The sequence below is a fragment of the Labrus mixtus genome, chromosome 13 (assembly GCF_963584025.1).
Source record: "Labrus mixtus chromosome 13, fLabMix1.1, whole genome shotgun sequence".
NCBI lineage: Eukaryota > Metazoa > Chordata > Actinopteri > Labriformes > Labridae > Labrus > Labrus mixtus.
Window position 1 is genome coordinate 24,650,284 of NC_083624.1, and position 25,815 is coordinate 24,676,098.

General features: G+C 41.2%; 1 protein-coding gene across 1 annotated transcript; it reads right to left on the reverse strand.

Annotated features, from left to right (window-relative positions):
- Positions 1 to 17,277: 17,277 nt before the first annotated feature.
- On the reverse strand, positions 17,278 to 22,868 carry nr4a2a (nuclear receptor subfamily 4, group A, member 2a). The gene is made up of 8 exons (XM_061054330.1): positions 22,657 to 22,868; positions 22,090 to 22,191; positions 21,039 to 21,901; positions 20,453 to 20,582; positions 20,105 to 20,268; positions 19,525 to 19,727; positions 19,180 to 19,358; positions 17,278 to 19,069 (listed from the first exon to the last, which is right to left on the reverse strand). Exons 3-8 carry the CDS (start codon positions 21,897 to 21,899, stop codon positions 18,813 to 18,815), a joined length of 1,794 nt encoding a protein of 597 aa, XP_060910313.1. The 5' UTR covers positions 21,900 to 21,901; positions 22,090 to 22,191; positions 22,657 to 22,868; the 3' UTR covers positions 17,278 to 18,812.
- Positions 22,869 to 25,815: the final 2,947 nt, after the last annotated feature.

Genomic DNA, 25,815 nt, shown 5'->3' on the forward strand with positions numbered 1-25,815 from the left:
AAGAGTCTGGCCCTCATGTAGGCATTCACTGCCTGCATTATAGTACCAATACCATATAAGCAGTGAAGGACCACACAGCTCTGTGCACAAAAGCTCCATTTGAAAGTTAAGTTAAGGTTTTATTCTGCTTGAATAGGATAGCATGAGGGTCAATATCACAAGAGCAAATCTACACCTTAAAATCTACCTACACAAGTGTATCTAATAGTTTTCAGGACATTTAACTGAAAAGCAGAAGGTATGACCCAATGGTGGCACAAGAGGGACAGTCAGAACATTAGCAAAGTCACTAGGATTCATCGTGGGGGGTGGGTGGGTGGGGGGGGGGGCTTAATCTGGATTCTTTTTCTATACAAAACAAGATAAAATCCATCTCATAGACACCAAGATATTTCAATCTGGAACCAAGTACTAGTGGAACAAATGAGTGAGACTTGAAGGTCCATATCTTGGGTCATTATGTGGGTGAACTAATTATTGTTACATTGTCCAGTTGTAGCTGTTTTGAGTATTTGATTGTTTCACATTAAGTCTCACAGCAACAAGGACAAGGAAATAAAATGATCTTATCACTATTATCCTGTGAATCCTGTATCTCATTAGAGACTAAAATGAAAGTGAGCATTGGCCCAGGTGTTGTCTGTGTGTGGCAGCTCCCTCTCAGTGTGACTGCAGCCTGTAAATGGCAGTGCACGCTCTTCTGTCTCTGGACTGACCTGCTGGCTTCCTCTTGGCTTACCTGTGGTGGAAACAGCACAGCTTTCATATGCATCCATCCCAAATTCAGTCAGCCAGACCTGCTCCCCTGAGACAAAGCTTTCTATATCCCCAAACAGACTGGTCACTGGAATTACATGATTGAGGTTTCCGAGCAAGGCATTACTCTGTTGTATTGTAAAGACCCCTACTCTGACCTGTGCATGGAGGCATAGGAAGACAGATTTTTACACTCTGTTCATCAGAGATGCCACCAGCAATCAGTTCTCCTGTCTCTCTCTGGTATTAAAGAGAGAGGAGAGTGAGAGGTATCTGACTGACGCACTGACCTTAATCTGAAGGGTTGTACTGTTATAGTGAGAGGTGAGTCTGGTCAGCTGTGCTACACCAGCCCATTGTCCGTCCATAACATGACGGTGGCTGGGGAATGCATACAGAGTGCAGCATTAAATGTAGATACTCTACATGTAGCGTCTCACTTTTTGTGGGGCGAGAAGCACAGATTCAGACTGCATCAGGTTTCTTCAAGTACTTGGAAAGATTTCACAAAGATGAAATGTTCAATTTGTTTGTTTTCAATGGAGATATATGAATGTGATGTTAAAAACACTTGTTTTCAATTCTCATTCATAGAATCAATACCCAGTACCTCTGCTATTTAGCTGCTAGCTTTGACTAAAAATACACTCTCTGATAGAGCCACACTGTCGTTGTTTGTAATGCAACATGACAATTTAGCAGGAATCAGTGGGGGGGCTAACTGCTTATGTTATTAGATCAGTACCTGGGCTGGCAAACTGGCTGATAACCAAGTATCATACCAGTATCAGTACCAGTATTTGTACTGGTATACCAGATTGATACCAGAATCTGTGTCGATAACAGCAAATGTATCAATGCAGTGCACAAAAGGCTGTCAATCTGCGGTGATTGCTTGCTATTTAGAGGCGGTGTGCGCTGGACACATGGAGCAGGCACACGTAGCTGTGAAGTGTGGAGGATAGAAGACAAACTGCTATTGTTCATGTACTTATTTACAGGCTAAGGTTACAAGTGTGTGTGCGACCTTAAGACCTGTAAGTCATATTATTAAAGTTATCTGTTTACTTATTCTGTTGTGATATTAGTTGATCCATCTTAAAAAAACTTTGGGTGATTTGTGTTAGCATCATTTGTTAGATTTACATCTGCTAGCAAAATGCATGTGGCTGTCTGCATTGTCTGGTCATCTTTGCCCGTGTTAAAGTTGATGGAACAATGACTGAATGATGAACAGTACTGCTATCTATATCTGTGACCGTATCAGTGTTGATACCAATACTTCCAGTTCCAGTATCTGTATCCATACTACATACTGTGTGTGTGTAGGTGTGTGTGTTTGTGTGCGTGTAGGTGTGTGTGTTTGTGTGCGCGCGTGTGCGTTGCAATCAGTTTTTCTTGTTTGATGTGGCTGTTTTGTGCTTTCTTGTCTGTTCCACATTCTTATTCACGCGAGTGGATCAGCATATATACCATACATCAATAGTGTAAACACAGCTCAACACTTTGCCTCGGCCTGCAGATGACGAGGATTCTTCTTAAACAAACTCAAATGAATAAATAATATGTCAAGGAAGTGCTTATACTCAGATCCATAAATTACCACTGCAGGCCCCACGCTGTCCTCCATGACATGTGTGTGAGTGAGAGTCCCGCCTGTGATTATGTCCCTCTTTTTCTTTTTATGCACCAGACTGACAAGCCCATGTGGGGGTGGGTGGGTAGGAGAAATAGACAAGCCCCTCGCTCCAAGTGCTAATGGATGATTGGAGGCAGGATAGGAGGCTTCAGTTCTCTCTTTCATCCTGGCCTGCTTTTGACCCAGAGAGGCAGCAGTAATCGGCCCGGCGGAGGGGTAATCATTCCCCACGTGCGGACTCTGATAAGTTGGAACACCTTCTCCCGGCAGCGGAGAGGGAGCTCCTGCGGCCTCCCCCGGTTATCGCTGTCCCTGGCACCCCTTCAAGAGGCTGCGTTTGCCTCCTCTCCCAAGCTCAAAGGCTCCATCAACAGCCGGCACTCTGCTCCGCTTTCATCTGACAGAGCACATAAGCCGGTGAAAGGCAGGAAAAAAATAAACTGGGTTCTATCTCTCCAATTGTGATCTTATGAATTCGATTTGGTCACTTTTAAAATGTAACTGCACAATTTGTTATTTTCCCCTGTTTCCCCCTTTCTCTGTTAATATCTGTGGCGATAAATTGCTTCGATTGACAGGCTCATTTTATTTGTTATGTGTATTTGTGATAAGGCGGCAAACCGTGGTCACCTGAAGGGGCTGAGAAGTTCTCTGAGGTTTTTCGAGTGCTGTCGCTGCTCCTCAACACCTTTCATGTAAGCCACTGTGAAAATTGTTTGGCTTATTTTGTGGAGGAAAATCCCCATGTTTTGCTTGATTACATTTTGTTATGGTTTTCCTCCCATTTTTCAGAGAACTTCTTAAGCCTGCAGAGATTACTATTTAATAGGGATGATATTGTGCTGGCTTTATTGGCTATTTGCAGCTGCACCGCCGGTTCATTTAATAGCCCCGTCGGTTGTTAAAGGGATTACACAGCTGCCACACTCTAGTGTGTACAGTGGGCCTCTGGTGGAAAAAAAAAAAGACGATTGCCTGAAATGTGAAGACAGAAAGGAAAATAATTTTCCATGGTTTTTCACAAATGTGTGATCATACATGCAAAGTTTGCCTGCCACATTTAAATTACCTGCTCGTCCCCTTTGTGATTTGACTCTGATGATTTCCCATTCCATATCTAAGTGACCTTTAGAAGGCCAGAGGCTCTACCTAACATTGATTAAATAAATTGATCCCCACACATTCAAAGGATATTAATTAGACATGGAAAACAAGTGAATGAACACAAATAGCTCTTAGTTTAAATGCAATAGCAAATAAAACATTGAGGGGGATTTTAGAAAGCCCAATAACACATAAAGAGTCTCTGAAGTGGCTTTTTATCATTTGACAATGGGAACAAACTTCTCCTGTGTAGTTTTAATGAAGGAGTTTGAAGATTTTTCAACTGCAATTTTTCCCTCTATTAATACGAGTATTTTATGGCTTTGTGTAAATGATGTCCTGTCTTTTCTTTTCTAAGCAGTTTACATCCACAAAAACAAAACAAATCAGCATGATTACCATCTACATTCAAGCCTGGAGATCAATACACAGCCTGACTGAATCTGTCATCTTTAAAGCGGGCCGCCTGCTGAGATGTCGTACTTTAGTGGCCTGTGACTTGTCCATGTCAGCAGCAGCTGCCAAATAGGTTTCAATCGAGAGGGCAGAGTCATACAATGTGTGCCAAAGCTAACAGCTGTTAACTACGCAACCTGCAGGCTATGAACTGCAGCTCTGTCCATTGTCAGTCTCTCCACAGTTAAATATTCCAGGAGGAATTTGTTACAACAAGGCCATACATAACGGGTGAAAACCCTTTACACCAATATTGCTCTCAAAATTGGCAGCACGAGCAGGAGGGACATGAGGGATGCTGGAGAGCAGTACCCTATCCCTCTCGGCCCCCTGGGAGCCACTTGGCCAGCTTTCATCCACATAATTATAATAAATTTGACATTTCATAGATAATATTGATTTCTTTATTTTAGCATTTCACCATAGGTGACAGTCTAGTGTCAAGAATGAAATTTCTATTGATCTTCCGCGCATTAATCCCTCATGTGTATGTGATCATTTTTATAAGACCTTTTACTGCACATAAATCAATATTTCATATTTCCAGCCATGGCAGAGGAGATGTCATATTTGTAAACTGTGTCTTGACACTAGCAATTCCTTTCTTGTTCAGCTGCAACTGTGCAAGACCAGTCAATTTGGGGAGGTGGGAGCAGAGGCACAAAGGAGGAGGGGAGGAAGGGGGGAGGAACATTTGCAGTCTGCAGCCTGGGTCTGGCTGGGAGGAGCCGAGCCCTTCTCCAGAAACCTACCGCAGCATTGATGATGAAATATCATTTTTAGAATTAATTAGCCTCCAAAGTGACGGCTGGCTGTTAATAATGGGAATAAACTGGCCATTTATCCAAATTGATTATCTCAGTGGTAAGAGCAGGATATTGAACGCTGCTCTAAATTGTCTGTTAATTTCTCTCATTTCTGGCTTCTTTTTTTCTCACATATTTAAGATTACAGTTGAATCTTAACAGTGTGCAAGGAATTATCCAGTTGGACTGAACTTTTGATAGGCATAATTATTGCCTTTCATACATTTATATTTTGGGATATAGTTCTTGTCCTTTAACTTTTTTGTGTGCAGCTTTTCTACTTGACGTTATGACATTATTCTGAAGTAGCTTCATTTATTGATGTGTTTTAGTATGATGTGCACTCTGGAAAAAAAAAAGAGAAAATAATAGAAATATGGAATATTATACACACATCAGAGCTACATGTCCAACATCTTAGAAGTGTCAGAATGAATGACTTGTTTTCTGAAACGGTTTAAAATAAAATCTCCCCGCAGCCTGGCATGTTGCTCTCAGCTGCAGTATAACATGACAATAGCCATGGAGAATGCACAACTGTTTGGTGAAAAATATGATCACCTGAATGGTGCAGACACCTGACCTTTTCTCAGTCTCCCTTAACATGTCCCTTCCATACAATCAGTGCGAGCGCGCTGCACAAGAAAGGCCAGTCCATTAAGAGAATATGCTAATTTTGCCATCCGCTCCTAATTGATGCCATTTTACCGAGTAAACAAGACTTCTGTCTACAATGGATGTGTTTCTGCCAGTTAAAAGGATATTTCAGATCGGCTTTTTTCCTGTAATTTTCTCCCCAAGAGCTACTGGTGTGCCATTATTGCAAATTATAAGCCTCTCCTTTTGAGGAGAGGTGCTATTCTCGCTGTGTCTTTTTCCCCTCCTTAAAGGCCATCCACTATTTTTTGTCAGCCGCTGGAGAATCTTCATTCACATGAAAAGGTGTCAGCGCCTGACCATTTGAGCATGATGACAGACACCCAGCAGAAGTGTGAGTGACTGCCTGACACCACAGAGGTTTGTCATTGATGTCAACGGCACTCTGGCAGCGAACACAGGATTGTCCGGGACGCTCTCCAGGACAGCATCATAACACAGGACGCAGACAGGGCGTGATGTGTTATCTCCACAACCTCTCTCCCATCCCTCAGACTTTACCACTGGCCGTGACTGAAGGTCTATGAGGATCCCCGATGCACCGAGTCGCCTAGATTCATCTTCCCCTGTCAGCCCTGTAATGCTGTATGAGCTTGTTCCTCCATTCAAGTAATGCTGATGAATCTGCTGTCCAGACGCCTCGTGCTCCACTTTGTTGAAACACGGGGATAGACCCATTACAATGTACCTTTTGGTCTCACCATACATGATCATTTCTCCACTTCTGCCAAATTGTTCTTTATCAGAAAAGCTATCAAAGTGTGTGTGTGTGTGTGTGTGTGTGTGTGTGTGTGTGTGTGTGTGTGTGTGTGTGTGTGTGTGTGTGTGTGTGTGTGTGTGTGTGTGTGTGTGTGTGTGTGTGTGTGTGTGTGTGTGTGTGTGTGTGTGTGTGTGTGTGTGTGTGTGTGTGTGTGTGTGTGTGTGTGAGCATGGCTGAGGTTGACTGCCACTCAGTGCTAAGCTGTCTCTCTGAGGAAAGGGCTGTTTAAAAGGCAGGAGCTGGCAGCAGAGCAGAGCTCTCAGCTCCCTGTCTAAATACTGACTCTGTGTGACTGACAGCAAGAAACAGCACACTGGCATGCTCCTTTCAGCCACTCAGCAACCCTTTAACAAAACCACAGGGTTTAACATAAAACTCCGAGCCGAGTGTCACCTAATGCTGCATTGCTGCCTGAACAGCTCTTTAAATTATTTAACATGACAAGCTGTCCCTTTGTTGTTATTCCTTGGGCTTGTAATATGTCCTTGTTGGTTTAACAAAAGGTGCAACAGTTACTAATGAATTAGCATGATTTTGAATAATCATAATTATGTTTTTTTTTCCTCCATGGAGAAATAGTCTTTTCCAGTTTCTACTGATGAGTTTATGACAGCTAATCATGTGTGCTTAGATTCTTCTCCTTAGAATTGATACAAGTTAGCTCCATCTTTGATTTATTATTTGTTTAGAGACTGACCTTTCCAAATTCAATTTTTAGAAATATAAAATGTTCTTTTCTCATACAAGGGACAAACAAGAGTCATCAACAGGCCAAAGGAAGACATTGTAAATGTTGCAAAAGCTTAATAGCACAAAATTAACAATCTATGCGGCTCAGTTGGATTCAATTAGAGGGATATCTTGCTATTTCATGATGCACTTAGGGATGACAAAGCACAGATATAAGTATTGATTTTTTTGTGCCCATAACCAGATAAACAATATGTATATGTATGTATTTGCAGGGGAAATTGAATCAAAATGCACATATTACATTGAGGGCCCTGAAAGACTGACAGCAATTGAATTTGTCAGTAAAGAATTTAGTTAAAGAGTTAAAGACCTTTGATCCACCGGTGGGCAAAACGATACGAACCATCCAGAGTAAGAGATATTTATTGCATCTTGTCATTGTAACTACAGTCTTGCTTTAACACATAGATTTATTTTTAGATTTATTTTTTTTTCTTTAGTTTTGACGTTTTTATTTGCTTCTTCTTTTCAGTGTTCAATGTGTAGGTGTGTATGTTTGTATTGTGTTTGGAACAGTAAAGCATGTATATGTTAGCCTCCTGATGTTGGTGTATGTGTGCATGTGTCGGGGCAAGTGTCAACAGGATTGTCTCCAAGTGGCAGAGAGAAGGATAGCCATGTTTGTGGATTAATAACTATTAATTCTCCTTTTGACTGTAATTGATGCTTAAATCTGCGCTCTCCTCCTCCTCTCGGCAGACCTCTTGTCCCCCCGTCAATTCTGTCCTTCTAATAAGGGCATTATTCCGAGGGATTTCATGCATTCTGATAAATCAAATTAGAAGGCCAGTGACTTAGATAGATTGCAGCAAGTAATTAGAGAATCCTCAATGCCTTCCTCGCTGCCACTCATTTACCAGACTCTTTGTTATCTACCTATCTGGGCGCAGCATGAGGCGCTGTGTGTTTGCATCACTTTTCCCTCTTAAAATTCCTTCCTTATGTCACTGGAGAGACAGATCCCAGACCGGATCTTGTCACCCGGGCTAGCACACTGCACAACGGACAGCGCAGTGGGACAGCCATTAATTGGAGCAACTTGGGTTGGTAAGTACCCACGTGTGTGTCAGTGACATGCAAGAACAAGGAGATGGGCTGACACATGGAGACAGGGGACACCCTGGGCTGGGCTGGGCTAACCCCCACTTATCAACTCATATACATACATACACACACACACACACCTTCATGTGCCCCCTCCTTTGCCCCCTCTTTGCCCTCTGGACACAACATCATGTTCCTAATACCGAGTCAGTGGTCGCTACCCATGTTAGCTGTGCAGCCTTCTTCACATGTTACAAATGTTTTGTTTGCTTGTCTGGATGTGTCAAAAATAATGCAGCATTTGTTTTATATTTAATAAGATATTTATGTTTTAATGTGTCATTTTTTTAGAGCTTTTTCAAAGATTTTTATTCAACAATTAATTTTTTTAAAAAAGTAAAGTTTCATTCCAATACATGAGAAGGATCAAAATGACAGATTTATAGAAAACTAAACTAATGGGGAAAAAAAAAGGTTTTACTCTTGGTAGAAAAACAAAGTCTGTATTTAAAAAACTGTAACAAAAAACTGAACATTTGTTAATACTGGACTTAAATAGAAATGTGTGATACTTGCTCTTCACACAAATATGCTTAATTCATTTTTTTAATTCTTCCTCTCCTCTGTAAATAAGGATGAATCACTTAGATGTTTCTCTTTCTGACAGTGTTTGGTAGTCTCACTTTGCTTGCTTTCACTTTTTACTTACAAACATACAATGATTTTACAGATATGATACACAGTGATATGTGAAACAACCAAACATACTTGATATGGTTAAATATATTTCATCTACACCGGCTACAACAATCAAAATGCATCAGTGATAATAGTCCAACAATATTATAATACAATATAATAAAAAAGGGTGTGTATGGGGCCATTTTTCTGCTTCAGTTGTATTTTTCAAATTGTACTTTTTCTTGAAGTATTTTGGTGCAGGACTTTCACGTAGAGTATTTTCACTGTGTTGTATTTCTGCTGTAGCCTAAGTAAAGGATACAAATACCTCTTCTACCACTGTTTGAAATGAAAATGAAACATGTGTACCTTCCAATCATCTCACAGTCTAAAGTCCTGACAGCTGCACTTCCTCCTGATCTACTGTATCCCCTCTGTGGCATTTTTCTCCCTTTCTTTCCCCCTTCCCCTTCCCCTGCACCCCTATCACAAAGCAGTCTGACAGAGTTCACTTTTCTCCTTTAAGAGGATGAATGAAGATAAAAAGCAAAGCAGAATGGAGCACGAGAGGCATCACTTGCTTTGATTCATGATGGCTGGGCGTTTGGCGGTTCTCTGCAGCCTGCCTGCTCGGCTGGCCGGATGCTTCTTTTCTCCAGCACTCTCTAATGGAGAGCTGCAGTCTGCCTCGCAGTGACACCGTCAAGCCATCAGGAATGGCTGATTATGGTGCTAAATATTGATCTCTGCCTCACATGTGTCAAAATTCCCTCCACCCTTTAATTAGAATTTCCCCTCCGCGCCATACAGGAACTAACCGAATATATTAGAGCACTTCATGAGGAGGAGGGGAGTGCAGCGAGCGGGGCATAATTGTGACCTCTTGTCTTGCCTCTTCCCTCCTGAGTTTTGAGATGACTCCCAACTGTCCGTCTAATGCTCCCGGCCTCTGTGATAATCAGACTTATATTCCTCGTCTTATCACAGGATGATCGGCCAGCCTCTCCTCTACTTCATTCCCCTCTCCCTTTCTCACCCCCCCCCCCCCCCCACACACACACACACACACACACACACACACACACACCCTGCCCCCACACCATCCTTTCTGCATTGTCTCATCCAGCTTTTATTTTTGTCTGAATTTAGCATGGACTGTTAAAAACGACTGCCCTGAAACATGATGTTTGAAACTATTTGAATTAGCAGAAAGCAATAGTGTAGTTTTTTCTTCTATCTTCTAACTCATTTTATACTTACTCCTATATATATAAAATATACATCCCTCTAAGAGTAATACATTTATACAGCATTGCTCATCTTTAACTTGTTTCACTCACAGTGGACCGTTTTTTCAAAAGTATCCAAATGTGTTATGGAGGACCAGACAAATCAACTTTTTATTCCTTGCACCTTATCACCTGGCGCCTACATAACCCATAATGCAACTTGACAGCCTACTTTTCATTCAGAGATTTCTGTGCGATATGCTAGCTACAGCTAATGTAGCATTGAAGCATCTGACCTCAGACAGAGATAAGCAGTAACGTCCATTGATGTTTATTCATATCCAAACGTGTACTCCCTTAGGTACTATTGACACTGACTCAGATGACATCATTTGAGGCAGTGTATAACTTTTTCACAGCTTCCTTTTGGAGGCAGTGAAGACTTTTTACAACAACAATAAAATCAGTGGTTTTTCTTTCAAACCTGCAAAACAGACATGGAAGTGCAATCTTTGTTGACTTCCAAATGCAACTTTTTTTATTTACAGTTAGTATATCTTTTGTAATTTATTTCAATGTATGTTTATTAATAATGAATGTATATACTGTAGCATTCAAGCATCTCAGTTGCCTTATAGTTAGAAATAGAAAACAGCTAAATAAATGTTACTTTGACTTTTTAATCAGGTTAAAACCACCATCAGAGTTATTAATAAAAGAAAGTAAACACATTCATAGCAACACGATGATTATTTATTATCTGTAGATAGAAAATAAAATACTTCTAAATACCAGTCTGCTGTTAGAACTTTTGATGTACTGAATTATCAAACCATCAGATTGTATCATCATTTATTGTCTTTATACACAGTTGTATATACTTTCTTCTGGTCACTATTTAATCTGTTTTTAACTTGCAGCTCTCTTGCACAGGATTTCAGAGCACTACCATACAACCTTTTCACTCCCGCCTCTGCAGCTTTAAATCCCTCTCTTCCCCTCTTTACCAGCTCTTTCCACTCTCTCTCCCCCCACCCGTACACTCTTTGGTTAGGAGGCACCGGTCGTTATAATAGGACGCTGGCAGGCTTGCCGTCAGTGGTATTCTGGCGAGAGTCAAGTGCCACAAGGTGCCTTTTTCTATTTGTTTGTTTCATGCTACAGTGCACCAGGCACTGACCTGTGGTAGCCATGTCGTGCACGAGGGAGGCAGGTTCATCCAATCAAAGACTGGCTGAAAATTAACACTGATCTTTCCATTCCTGAAGAAGGTCTGTGGCAAAAGGCAATTTCATGACCATAGTGAGGATTCTGATTTTTTTATTGACACTTTTTTTATTTTTTCATTTTTTTTGTACGACTTCGATTCCTTTTTAAGTTTCTGATTCATTCATTGTTTACTTTCTTGCACACTTATTTAAATACCAACCGGGTCTAACCCATCCGTTCACTCTCATGCTGTTTGCAGTTGAAAATGTTGTAATTTTTGAGACTCAATCTCAAAATCAGATATTTGAATATCGCAGATTTGTTTTCGGTTGTGTTTTTTTTTTTTCACAGTGAATTCAATCTGATCCCGACGCAATTCTCTTACATGCAATATTCATAGTTGATCCATTGACTGCTATTCAAGCGGGAACTATTTGAAGAGGGAAAGTTCATGTGCATTTTTGATGGATTGTGCATGTCTTCCCCTACTCTATATGGATAGAGAGCTTGTTTGAAGGTCAGTGATTCTCTTCAGTCAGAGTCTTCCCTCCGCACTGCTTTTTAGGGGGGAAGAATATCTCTGGTCTTCACTCCATATTTTTTCATGTGCTTCTAGGATGACTAGGTTGGATGACCTTGGATCCTGGTGGAGATGAATCTCTTTGAGCCTCCCCTCTCTTCTTTCTTTTTCTCAGAGAACTCTGTCATGAAGAAAGACAACGTCCTGCCTCTGTTGGGGTTTTCATGTAAAATATCCACTTTTCACAGATTGCAACCTTTTCATTTCTTTGATGTTTTTCTGTATAGTTTAATAATCACATTTCATTTGAAGTATTCCTCTGTTTTTTTGTGATAAGTTGAGAACGGTGCTCAAAAAATTGATTTGTTTTTCTTATGATCTGAAATTAAATCCTTAAGTTTTTGTGCGCATCAATGAAGGGGATCAATATTTTATAATGAGGGACATTTAGGTGTGTGTGTGTGTGTGTCTGTGTGTGTCTGTGTGTGCTGTTGTGCGAGCATGTCGGGACAAGGGCTTGGACAGGGGGTTGAGTGGATCTTGAGAGCTGGCAGGTGCATTATTGCAGCAGGCTCTGCCTAGCTTGACATGTGTGTGTGTTCCTAATCTCCCAGTGATATGACAAAGCTGTGTGGGAGCCTGGGCTGAATCTCTTCTGTCTGTTGTGACACACACACACACACACACACACACACACACACACACACACACACACACACCGCACTCCCCCCCTCTACTTCTTCCCTTTTGTCCGACACACACACACGCGCATGATGTTCCCCTCTTGACCCCTCAAGAATCCTCAACTCCACTATCTTCTGGCACCTTGGCACTGTAGATGTGCACTTCTATGTGCTAAGAGAGATTTGTTAAACCATCACTATGCATCTATTTGTGTTGTCACTGTGGGTGCAAGTGTGTGTATTCATGCACACACAAATTCTTGCACATACTCGTGTGGAGGCCTGAGATGCCCTGTAGAGTCACACAAGTGAGGGAATTTCAGACGTTTTTACTTCCTGTTAGTCAGAGCGGGAAATAACGAGGTAGAGGATACAATGTTGTTTGTCGCTGCAAAATCTTTTCTCAAATTCCGATACGACGGGGGTTTTAGCTTAGTGTAAAATAAAAAGTAATGTTCAACCTTCCAAAATTCTTCTGAAGACATATATTTGTGGAGACCTACATTAAAAAAAAAAAAACAATAAACAAATAAAGCTTTTATTGTTATTTCTATGTCATGCCTATTAATGATGTTCTCGCCTTTCTTCAGGTAAATTTGTGGACATTTCCTGCCTTTATAAAAGAATAGAGACAAACTACTCCAAGAAATCCGGTAAGAGAGAAATATGCAAGTGATCATATCAGCACCTTTGCTACCAGAGCAACCATTTACCTACATAATAATAATCACACTGCCTTAATTTCAGCAAGACTAAGTGTAAACCAACAGGGCTGCAAAAGACTAAGAGAACCTCTAACACTTGGCAGATGATAGAAAACCAGACACACACACACACGCGCGCACACACACACCGTACACACATCAGCACACGATTTGACCCAAAGACATGAGCAGATTACATGTGCATGGGTGTGTTTAATATGTTTCACTTCACATGGAGCAGCAGCACAAACCATATAGCACAGGACGAGGGCATATTCTTGCAGGAACCAAGCCAGTGCATCTGACCATGTTGACATTTTACACACTGACATCAGATGGGAAGAAGGGAGGGGGAGGGAGGGAGGGAGGGAGGGTTAGACTGCAGCTCTGCATTCAGTCATATTGTCACAGTGGAAGGTGTAAAGGGAAAGAATGCAGAAAGCAGGTAATGATGAGCAATTTTTTTAAACATTTAGAAATCAAAGTCACAGTTCTACAAATCCAAATCAATCTTAAAATAAACTCATTTTAGATTTAGGTCTCTTTGGTAGAATTATGTGATTTTAAGAAGGAAACAATAATTGACTTTCTTCTCTGTGATACCCCAAACATGCCATCGTAACCGGACTCCGGTCCTCCCGTGTGTTTTTACAGTCCGCCCCTCAGTCTCCTCCAGCCTCGCCCCAGAGACCTAATGCATCATTTGAGCCTCATACAACTCACTGCCTCCTAAAGCCACCGGCTCCTACCACCCTGATGGAGGCATTTTTTCGCCACTTAGAAACACGCACTGTGTGTCCGATCCCTTCCTCCTTAATATGTCCTCTGTTACCATCAGGCATTTATGCCTGTTTTTTCTACTCCAGTGACCACTGAGCACCGGCTTCATTAAAACTAATTGAATCGGAAACGTGTCCGCCCGAGGAAACATTAACTCTTTCTATTAAGGAAATTTCCGATTTCATTTTGTCAATAAGGTCAAAGGACCGAGCCTGTGTGTTCAATACAGATACATGCTGCTCATAGACTTAAACTGTTTAATTTGGGCAGAGCCAGCTGTCTATTAGCACTAAATGTAGCATCAAACTCTCCTGCTTTCTGCTGATTTTATTGTGATTTTGCTAATACCATACTATTTTTTTCCCCACTAAATCAATAGTTCCCCAAAGGAACTCCCCTCTTAACGCAATATCCTGTCAATTTTATTCCATTATTAATTTCTTGTGTTAGCATAATTGAGTTTTGGTACAAGCACTGCGTTAATGGTTTTACTGACCACACTTGAAACAATAATTTGATGGCATCCGTCAGAAATCAATGTGCGATAACAGAGCATACACAGCTGTTTAATATGAAGTAAATATTTATGAGTGATCTGACTAGGCATCAAGTCCAGTCAATCTTCTTTGAGAGGATCTGTGCGAATGATTAACCTCATTTTACTGCTGCTGTCTGGCCTGGTAATGGCCATTAGAGCTAAGAAGGAGTGAGGCCTTTGATTTTTGGCTCCTCATCATTCACAGCTTGTCGCATCCCTTCATCCTTCATACATGGCTGCTGAATTGATTGTCTGTTTAGTCCTATGAATGATATAGCCACTGTGGGCCACAGGCTGAGAGGGGCGGGGGGGGGGGGGGGGGGGGGACACACTTGGCTCGCTTCCATCTATATGCAAGGTGGATTTCTTTCCCTGCCTCTCCACTCGGAAATCCGCTTTTTGCATTATTTATTGGACAATCATCAGCATTTCAATATGGTAAATCAAATAGTCACAGTAATATAACTATGGGCAGTCATATCCAAAGGGCCATCATTCCCCTCATTATTCATTCATTTTGTTTAGAGGTAGAGTCGGCAGTGCTCGTGGGATTCATAAGTTGTGTAATCAACATGTTTTACTGCAGGCTCACGCAGTGGAGGGAAAAGTAACCTGAGAAGAAGGGAAGAGTATTGAGCGAAGGAATGAATGGTAGAAGTGCGCCTGAGGCAGATGGAATACATACCTCTAAAACTAGAGTGTTAAAAGTTTTGAAGTCACTAAAAAGAAAGTTTGTGGCCTTTAAGTCCTAAATCTAAACAGGTGGATCTGCTCACAGGCTTTCTGGGACGATTCTTAATGCCTCTCGTGAAAAAAGTAAAGCAGCAGGATCAAATTGAGATCCAATTTTTTTTTTTCCACATGGGAGAAAATGATATTTTGTGTTCTTAAACTGTACAGAGAGAAGAAAGGTGATGAACGAGATGCTTCTAAGAATTTAGTTTTGTACAGTGTAATTGTGGATTCTCATTCACATCTGCTGTGATTTAAAATCAGACTACTCTATCTTGGTGCAGGTTGAGCAACACTGAGTTCTCTTTAGATGTCAGTGTACTAAGTTCTCATGCAGTGCAAAGGTGAAAAGTCAAGTGCTCTCCCACCACAGGGATCAGATGAGGCAAAGATCTGAGCTTATCTCAACCTCTCAACATGTAATCAAACATTTAGACCTCATGACGGAACCACAGCTAACGATGTCAACATGCAAGTGTTCAGGTAAAAAAAAAAAAAAAAAAAAAGAGACAAATTTACAGATTATAGAGTTTAAAGAAAAGCGGGACTTTGTACTTTTCTATTGTTTTGATGTTAATAGTCTGACTGAGCACATAACAACAGAGATGCTCAAACCCAGGAAGTGTCACACATGTGAACCTGTCAAACTGCACAACAGAATTTGTTGAAAGTGCAGCTTGTGCATGCAACATTATCCAAACTCTGTGTAGCATCCAATACTGTAAATATGAAACCTTTCATAAGCATTTAGCTGCAGCCACAAAGTTTCTGTTCATGGATGATAGCCACCTTTCCTTGCATGACTTTGTTGTCCTCCGTGCAAAAGCTAAAAAAAACATGGCAGAACGACTACATATCTCTTCTTCCCTCCACGCCTGCCTGTGCTAACACATCTTTCCCTCCACTGACTCCAAGTGTGGGGAGGAAATTAAGTCGTATGCTGCTAATGAATCTCGACTGTGAGTCCTCCAGCATATATAATCATGCACAAACACTGACAGAAGTATTAGCTGCTTGTGTCATGTTTTATTGTGCTGAGACAGACATGTTTAAAGCCTAACTGTACTTTGAGTCAATAGAGAGAACTTGTGACATTGTAATGCACCCTTTCAGCAGATCTGCTAAATGTCAGCAAACTGGTTCTGAATCTAATCCCAATTTGCCTTGGAATTAGCACTTTACACTGACGATCTAATTATTTAGACAATTTATTGCCTGCTGCTAATATCTCTCAAAATAAGCTGTTCCCTTCATCTCGATCCTGTGATAAATGTGGAATCGGGGAGGATAAGTCGCAGACATGCCTCAGAGCCTTGCGTCACTTCTCTGCTCTGACAGACTAACGGGAAGGCTTTGTGACAGCGCGCAGGCCAATCACTGCCGCTTGGTTTTATTTTCTATTAATACACACCAAAGTGCGCTGATTTTATTTGTGGACAGGATTAAAGGATAAACAGGCGGACTTTTTACCTGTGGTAACTAAGAAGACTCTCCCGGGGGCTGTGCGTATGGTTGACGGTATTACGGGAACAGGATTATTATTAAACAATTATGTTGCTTTTTTTAAATAGAGGACAATATACATGTCTGTTATCGGGGTTTCTTTTTTAATTCGAATTACACAGACAGGCGCAGCGATGTGACGCACAATACACAATGTGTGCCACCTGTGCGCACCCAAAATAACCTTCAAAAAGAAATGTTTTCCTTTCAGCTGCGCTTATCAAATATGTTTCATTCTTTTTTATAACTTCTGGTTGTAGTCTGTCGGTCTTTTATTCTGTGGGGAAACTAAAACATTAGGTTCTGGTTCTGTTCGGACTTGTCGGCTGTGTAACTAACACAGGTTAAAGTCTGTGTTCAAGGAGTTTAAGGAAGGAGAATGAAGACTTTAAAGCATCACACACATGAAGGTTGAAAACCAAATTTAAGAAAGGTAACCCCAAACTTTCATTTAGGCTACATCAACAGCCGCACCACCAAAGAGCCTCCTGGGGTTTAACTGAATTTAACAATGCCTTAGCTTACTCCTTTTTTGAAAATGTTCGCTTAAAATATCTTTTTTTAAATTTCGAATCTGGGAATAAAGAGGTTTTCAGTTTATTTAATCTGAAGCCTTTTCCTTTGTCGAATACATAGACGGAATAAATAAAGAGCTTCTGACAGTCCGGGATGTTTTTGTGAAAGATTTGTTTTCCATGTATTCAAATACAACTCAAATATTCAAACATACATGATGTATTGAATATTTTCTAAAAGAATACGATTATAAAACTTCAAGGATGAGTGCAATATCCGCGCAATGAAGGCCTTACATAAACGATTACATTTTCAAATAAAGGGAGAGAATTGAAACTTGTTACACGAGTAGGCCTGTCCGTTCTTTAGTAATTCTTTAAAGTTTATAAAAGGTACCTTATATAATAATCTCCTAACGTTGTTCCTTATTATTGTCTGCCGGTGCTGGTCTCAACACTTCAGGTAATTACGGGAAAGTTTGAATTCCAAAATTATATTTTTCTATCCCGGGCCAAAGCAACTATTTCCTATGAGCCAGGTCTGAATTAAAAAAAAAAAAAAAAAGGAAACCAATTTCAGAGAAATTATTTAGCAAAGAATTGATTTAAAAGTTTTATTTGTAAACATTAAATATTTCTTTCTCTCTAAAGTTTTTGAATCGGGCACCAAATGCGTTACAGAAGTCGTAAGTACATCATGATGTCAGAATGTGGGCCTACATCACACTCTCATGAACCTCTTTAAATAAGATGGACTTTATCCAATTTTTCCAAAACGTGTGAAATCAAAACTACGACGTTTCTAAGACATAAAAACATAGACAACGTGCTCAGCATGAACTTGGATGGGTTTGAAATCGTTTTTAAATTGCACCATGCTTAGTGTAGCTCTTGGCAATAGAAATAATAAATATATAGAAACGTTTATATTCAACAGCAACAATACTTACAGCACATACAAACAAGGAATGTCTGACAGTTTTACAAACACCATGGGTCCCTCATTTTTCTATACACATGAGATATTTTCCACATATGCGTCATACATAAAAGGAGTGCCATAACTACGAATCTGTATCAAATCTAGCAGACTACATAGTGTCCGGTATATATTATATATAGACATCACCTCAGCAAGTGCCTATAAAAGAAAAGGAAACTGAAAGAAAAGAAAAGAAAGGAGAACATGCGTTGTCTTTTCTGGATACTGTTTGGGATCCTGTCAGAAACACATAGGCACGAGTCAGGAAAGAAAAGAGAATTCAATCTTTTCATTGTAACAAACTTTGTACACGTGTTATAAACCGATGCATTGGAGGCATCACATAATCTATCGTAATATACACTGTGTGTGTGTGTGTGTGTGCACTGTGTGTTCTTATATATAAATGGGATATATTACAGCTGAGGATGCTGAATCAGTGGAGCTGATGTGAAATAAACAGGTAGGGATTGCAAAACCGGATTTAGTGTGTTGATAATTTGCGGGAGAAATCCCCCGGGATTATTCACTTGTTTGTCACTCAAGGGAACTATTTCAAGGAATTAAAAAAAAAAAAAAGGCCAACATTTCTTCAACTTTCTGCCTCTTCTTCTCGGTATTCTTTTTTATTTCAATGAATCTTTACTCATATTCTGTACTATGTGCCTATACGTGTCTTGCAGATATTCAGAAATAATATTACAAATTCTGACTCAAACAGTCTTTTGGAAGTTCTTTGAGGTCTCTCCAGCGAGTCGGACTCAGAAAGGCAGGGTGTCGAGGAAAAGTTTGTCAATTATTGCTGGCGGAGGGACTAGATCTTCTAGTTTAAGGTAAAAGATACGCTGCAGACCTTGGGTACATAGCGTGCGCAGTTCAGGGAGCTTTCCCAAGAGTTTTGACAAGTAGTTGGGACGATTCAATCCACCGCCATTGAATGTTACTTGATCTTTGAGGCAGTTGACTATCTTGTTTTGGAGGTCCTCGACTCTCTTCGGTTCCTTGAGTCCGTGTCGCTCTGAAACATAAGGAAAAGACATCTAAATTATTACAAATGCCTGAACTTTTTCCTTTTTTTTAACGCAGGGAGAATTTTGAAAGAGGACAGTGGCAGCGGCTTTTACGCACCTGTTACCATGGCCAGAGCTGCGATGCAGGAGAAAGCTGATATGTCTATGTTCATGCTCTGCAAGTTGGAAGAAAACTCCGCGATGGAGTCCACCCACTCTCCAAATCCACGGACGCACTGTAGCCTGTGTAACACCACTCCATTACAAAAAATAAGTTTGCCTTCCACCGGGTTGGACCTGCAATTAATAAGAAAACGCCGTTAATTACGCACGGCAATAAATGGGGATTTAAGAGCCTTCTTATTATAAGGCAGCTAATAAAACCCAAAGCAATGAAGCTTGAAGGAGGAGCTGATTATTATCTAAAGCTCGGTTTGTTTGGTTTAATAATTACGCAGCTCACCTGTATGCCAGCCGCAGAACGAAAAGTTCCAGGAAGGCGGATTCAAAGAGGAGATCTTGATCTTGTTTCGGTAGATCAGAGAAGCTGGGGATCTTCTCCGCCCAGCCCCGGATGATCTCCATGGAGCCCGTCAGGAGATCATAGAACTGCTGGATGTGCTGAGTGTTGTCTCCAGTCATTTGGTAGTCAGGGTTAGCCTGGAACTGGAATTTAATTTAAACAGCGGCTTAATGAGGTCCTTTAAAATATATAATCCGTGAAATTGCAAATGGCCATTTCCAAGAGGGAGAGAGCGCTTTTCTACTATTAAATTCATGTCTTCCTTTTATTAACTCCTCTATTTCAACGCAATTTACTTAGGAAAAAAATATGCCACATTAAAAGCCAGACAAAGTTAGGAATCCAGCGATGTGTTAGAGAAAACTTTCCAGGCAGTAAATTGTTACCTAAACGCAAGACTAAATTAAAAAGGCCGTCAATCTTATTCTTCATTCTTTTCTCCCCTCTCACTTCAAACTATTCCTCTTTTTAAGTGCTCTTTGTGCCTCTTATATTTCTTGTAAAGAGGTTCTTTACTTACCCTGGAGTAGTCCAAAGCAGACATGGAGGGGTTGGAGTCCACGTGAGCCCTAACAAGAGCGCTTATGAGGCTCACCGGCGGCGAGGGAGGGGATGGCTCCTGGGGACTTTTGGGTTTGGATGGCAGCCGTCCTCTCCGACCTTTAAGATTATCTGTCCGGACAACTGTAATGAGCAAAACAATACGACATCTAATTTATTAAAAACACACCTCTGTTGTTGTGCGTAAATAGGCCGAATTAAAATAAGTTTGAATTAACAATCAAACACTGTTTTACGCACATGATTATGTGTGCATCAGAATGTAAAGTTCTGTTCCAAAATAAATTAAGGCATGGCCTACACGTACCTTCTCTCACCATTCCGACGACAATACACTTTTGGAAGCGACAGAACTGGCACCGGTTTCTTCGGCGTTTGTCAACAGGACAGTTTTTATTCGCTAAACAAACGTATTTGGCATTTTTCTGAACAGTGCGCTGCATGGAAAAAGAGAGAAAAGCATAATGTCAGTCGGTATAGGCCTGTTGCCAAGGCTGTATAACATGCATAACACTGACTCTGAACTGATCCTTCACATACACATACACCAACAAAAAATAATAAAATGAAAAGGATATACTATCTCTCATCTCCTGTTTGAGCGCAAGAAGCAGCAAGAGGGAATATACAGTCTGCAAATACACGCTCCTGCTCTTTCACATTTTTCTTATTCCTTTGAGATGAACTACATGACTATCATATAAAGTTATTTTAGGCGCGCACCTCCCTTATGGTTTTAGTGCAGCCTGCATTAAACATCTGATTGAAATACATTTTATTTTTCAAGTAATGAGACTGTCTTGAAGCTCGCACGCACCGTAAAAATCAAATCAAAAATATCTTAGAGGTAATTACAGTGACATTGATTCATGCTCGCTGTCATGTCATCCCACCTTGAAAAATCCTTTGCAGCCCTCGCAGGTCCTCACTCCATAATGCTGGCATGCTGCGTTGTCCCCACACACCGCGCACAGACCCTCGTTTGACGGAGATCCTCGGGACGGGGGCGATGGCACTTGGCTGTCCACCAGCTGGTGCGCGTGGCCGAGCTGCAGGGAGTGCGGGAAGGCCAGACCCGCCTGTTTCCGGAGGGCGCTCGGCACCGCAAAACTCTGAGCGTCCAGGCCGCGGTGCACGCCGGAGTTGTCGTGGTTCATGACGTGCAGCGGCCCGTCAAAGCGCATCTGACAGCTGGAAACGGGCGTGCCGGGCGGGGACTGCTTGAAGGAAAAGAGCGAAAGCCTCGACACTGGGTTCTTGCGCTGGTCTATCATGTGAGAAGTGACATAGTTCTGGTGGAAACTGTGGAGGGAGCCCGGGTCCTCCCACATGTGATTAGGCTGAACCTGGAAGTTTGGCGTGCTCGGCGCGTGCGGAGAGGACGGTTTGAAGTACATAGGCCCAGAGTGGGCCAACATCTCTTCTGATTGAGGCGGCAGGTGACCCTGCTGATGGTAGCTGTGCATCTGGACGTCCTCCACCTTGATGGAAGACTGTTCTCCAGAGTGCGGCATTTGATACAGACAGGGCGGTTTGACGTCGTAACCGGTGTTATAGTTGTCCATGAATGTACTGAAACTCGGCAGAGAAGTAGTGGCTGTGATCTCAGTATTGGTCAAGTCCATGCTAAACTTCACAAACTCGGGTGTTAAGAAGTCGCAGCTGTATTCTCCTGCGGTGTGGTAGCTGTAACTCTGGGAGGCAGGACTCGCTCCTTGAGGTGATGATCCATACTGAGCCTGGACGCAGGGCATGGCTGAAATCAAGCGGGGAAAACACATCAGAGGAGATCTCACAAATGTTCCCAAAAGTTTCACCGTTTTTGAGAATTTTTTAAATTCTAGATAAAAAAAATTACAGCGCTATAGTCATGAGTAATTTCACAACAAAACAACACGCAGGCATAACATGTTTTTTTAAATTGTAAATAATTTTCCATCATACCTCAAGTCTTCTGACAGTTTTTCGGTGACACTTGAAATGGGTGATGTCAGGAGTTGTATGGCTGTCAGGATTCAAGAAAGCGGATCTGTTCTGGTTCTTCCCCTGATAAAACACATCACTTTTACATTTACTATATCATAAAAGAAAACATTACAAAAACTGGCCCAACGATCAAGAGGAAGTCTGGTTTCACCCACACGACTGCGCACCAACACATTTCTTTTTACGCACGGCGCTTCGGAAAAATGTCCTCAAATGTTGAATGGCAACAGACAAATGCAGATAATTCATCTTTTATTTTGACCTAATAAAGTGTTGAGTTGATGAACTGACAAACTTCGCGCATTTAACATTAGTGGCAACTTGTCTAGAAAGCTTTGGAGAAAAAAAAAACGTGAAATAAAAGAAACAGCCAAACATCTGACCAGTCAGACCCAGATATACAGAAAGTTAGTTCAACAGTGAGAAAATACTCCCAAGTAAAAACATCCAAAGTCCCGTGGAATGCTGTGCAAATAAAGCGCAGACACGGATTAAACAATAAAGAAAGAGATGAGTGAATCTTACCTCTTTCACATCAGGATCGTGGCTTTCAATCCATGCGATAAGCATGCAGGGGGGATTCATCAATTTGTGTAAAAGCTCCAAATCATGAGCGTAGGTACCCAACAATACCAGGCAGGCGGGCGGGCAGCTGAGCAGGCAAACCGTGTGACTCCTCGCACTGACAGCGACACGAGCTTCGACTAACCCAGTCTGGCCAATGTGGCTTTGTTTATGTGAGCTCTGGATACCGTGCCCCACGTGTTTCACAGCGTGACGTAATCGGCGTCGACACCGCCACAGACCAATCCGCTGGGGAGCCTTCTCAAGCCCCAATTCTTCTGGTGAGTATGTTTGTCTTGTGGTATGTGTTCTATGTTGCTTCCCACATGGACATTAGCAGAAATGTAGTGGAGGGTAAACCCTTCTGTGCTCACTCCACACACACACCTTTGTGTTTGCAGGGGGGCTTAAGTCACGCGTGTTTTGGGCTGATATTAACCTAACTGCTAGGTTTCCAGTCTATTTATCTCACAGTGAATATAGGCTATGACTAGCTGTGGTTGTTTATGCAAATGTTAATAAATTGTGTTTGTAATAATTTAAACCTTAATTTTATTTTGTGTATTTCAACAAATTAACACCAATTATGATTACAACTAGTTTTATATCAGAAAATGCAATAAAATAAAACTTCCACGCAGTAGAAGGTAAACATAAAGTGTTTTTACTTGTGCATTTTTAGTCAAATTTAGAAAACACAGCTCATTGTTATAAGTATCCTTTCTCACTATTATTGGGATCATTTATTGTATCATAGTGTGCAATAATACACAGATGAGTGTACATTGGCACATCTAGGCACAGTTATGTCACAATAAGGCTCCTATGACAGACTCACTACACTTGCATGAAAAAGGTCTAATGAAGCGAGGGTCAATATTATCCTTTGTTATCTTCTTACAGGAATTCTGTATTTCAATTGTGTTCCAAATTTAGACCTCATGCATGGGGTGGGGTTTACGGGGTGGGCTTCCTATTCATAGAGCTACTACAGTGTATGTGAAAGGAGGAGGAGGGGGGGGGGGGGGGGGGTAATTAGTGGGCCGGTAGCCAGTTGTCATAAGGGGACCAATTTAGTCCCCAGAGAGGGAAACGTGATAGGAGCAGGCAAGAATGGAGAGTGACGCAGAAATACGCTCAAGTCGACGCAGTGGCCAAAATAATCTCTGGGCCTTATTGTTCTGCAGCGATGGAATAACCGATCTCAGTGTAATCTTACACAAGCACCTTGTGGCCAATCAAAGTTGGCCTGATTTTTTTTTTTTTTTTTTTTGATGCATTTTTGCCTGGACTGCAAGCCAAAAGTGAGCAGAGAGCATGCGAAAATAGGGTGCACCAAGATGTGTCAAGAGATGTGCATGCAGCTTGGTGTGTGATTATTGTAGGAGACACAGATCAGCCGTCAGTCTTAGAGCAGCTTTTTCACTGCATGGCCTGTACTCAGTGCAAACAAGGACAGAGAGGAGAGAAAACTGTATATCATGGTAACACTCACCTCTAGAGGACACTATTGTTCACCAGCCATCCAGCAGCTCCTGCTTCTTACAATTAACCTTTTAATTAACCCAACCCCATTAAGGCTGTGTGGTCACACCCACTCAGTTTCAGGTGGCAGCATATGTAATTTACAAATTTCCCTCAATGCACTGTGAATAAGCAGAAGCAAAATAATGTAGTAAAAGTAATTTTGTCCTAGAAGTTGTAGAAATCTTGACCACCATCTTTAGCTGACATAGTGTACAGGAGGCTTATATTTTTGCATAAAACCCTCTCAGTGTGTGCTGAGCTCATCTGACCAGCGTGTGCATGTTTACTTACAGTATATGTGACACACCTCTGCATAACACACTCAGTGTGTCTAAAAACATGCATGGCTGCATGCTGCATGGTCACACCGTGTTTCTGTTATCCACTTACCATTTAGAATTTGGAATGAAAACACAATTAGCAGTTTAATTGGCCGTTTTACTGAAGAATAATTAACTTCCCATTTATATGCACAATTAATTGACAGTCATTTGAAAGTGAGGAGTTGGTTTTAATCACACAGAAGTTATTTCCTGAGATTGTATTTTTAACTTTGTTTGAAGAAATGTCAGCTGGCATTACCAATTTTTAGTGTGTGGGCGTGCAACCTTGTGATTGTGTGTGTGTGTGTGTGTGTGTGTGTGTGCGTGTGTGCGTGCATGCGCGTGCGTGTGTGTGCGTGTGTGTGTGCGTGTGTGTGTGTGTGTGTGTGAGAGAGAGAGAGGCATCTTTTTCATTGGCTCACAGACTCATCTTAGTTTTTAATTTCTCTGCAGGTGAAATTCCAGAAACCTGCTGGAAATGTTCTTTCTTCTTGGATAAGACTCTGTGATCATGTAAAGGTCACATGACACTCGTGGTACAGTAGGACCAGCAGCTGACCGCTGTCTGAAGGGTCGACCCCGAGGGAGAGCAGGAAATTGAACAGTGAGTGATCACCTCGATCACCTTGATTCACTAAAAACTAATTTATAGTTTGTATTTAGCATTACTGCGTGAATGCAAAGTTAGCCTCAAAACTACAGAATAGTTTTTGTTACCATAGCCTCAAAGTTGTTAGAAGTCCTGTTTAGGGCCTCTATCAACACCACACATTCACCCACATGAGCTGAGATTTTTCCCTTTTATTTCTTTTTAAAGAGATTTGGCCTGGACACAAATTATTGTATCAGAAAAAAAATCCCACAGAACACTTGCCTGTCGATTTGGGTTGCCGGACTTTTATTCATTGAAGTATCATTTATATATTGTTTTATTCTTTATCTTAAACCTTAATACCTCTTCTGCTACTGTTGACGCAGCACCTCCATGTGAAACCTAAGTAAGTTTAATCTTTTTACATTTAGTTTATTTGTTTCACACAAAATTGCAAAGCACATGAAGAAAGTATGAAAGCACGTGTGTGGGTCTGGAAGAAACCTGCAAATGGCTTTTATGAAAACTATAACTAAGAGACATACAAAAAGTGATACTTTACCACCAAAACAATCTAAATATATGAGTTCACTTATGAAACAGTGAAGAACTCCATCCAAACAGAGCTAATCTAATGTTTCTGAAGGCAAAATATTTTATGGAGAAATGAAGAGAACA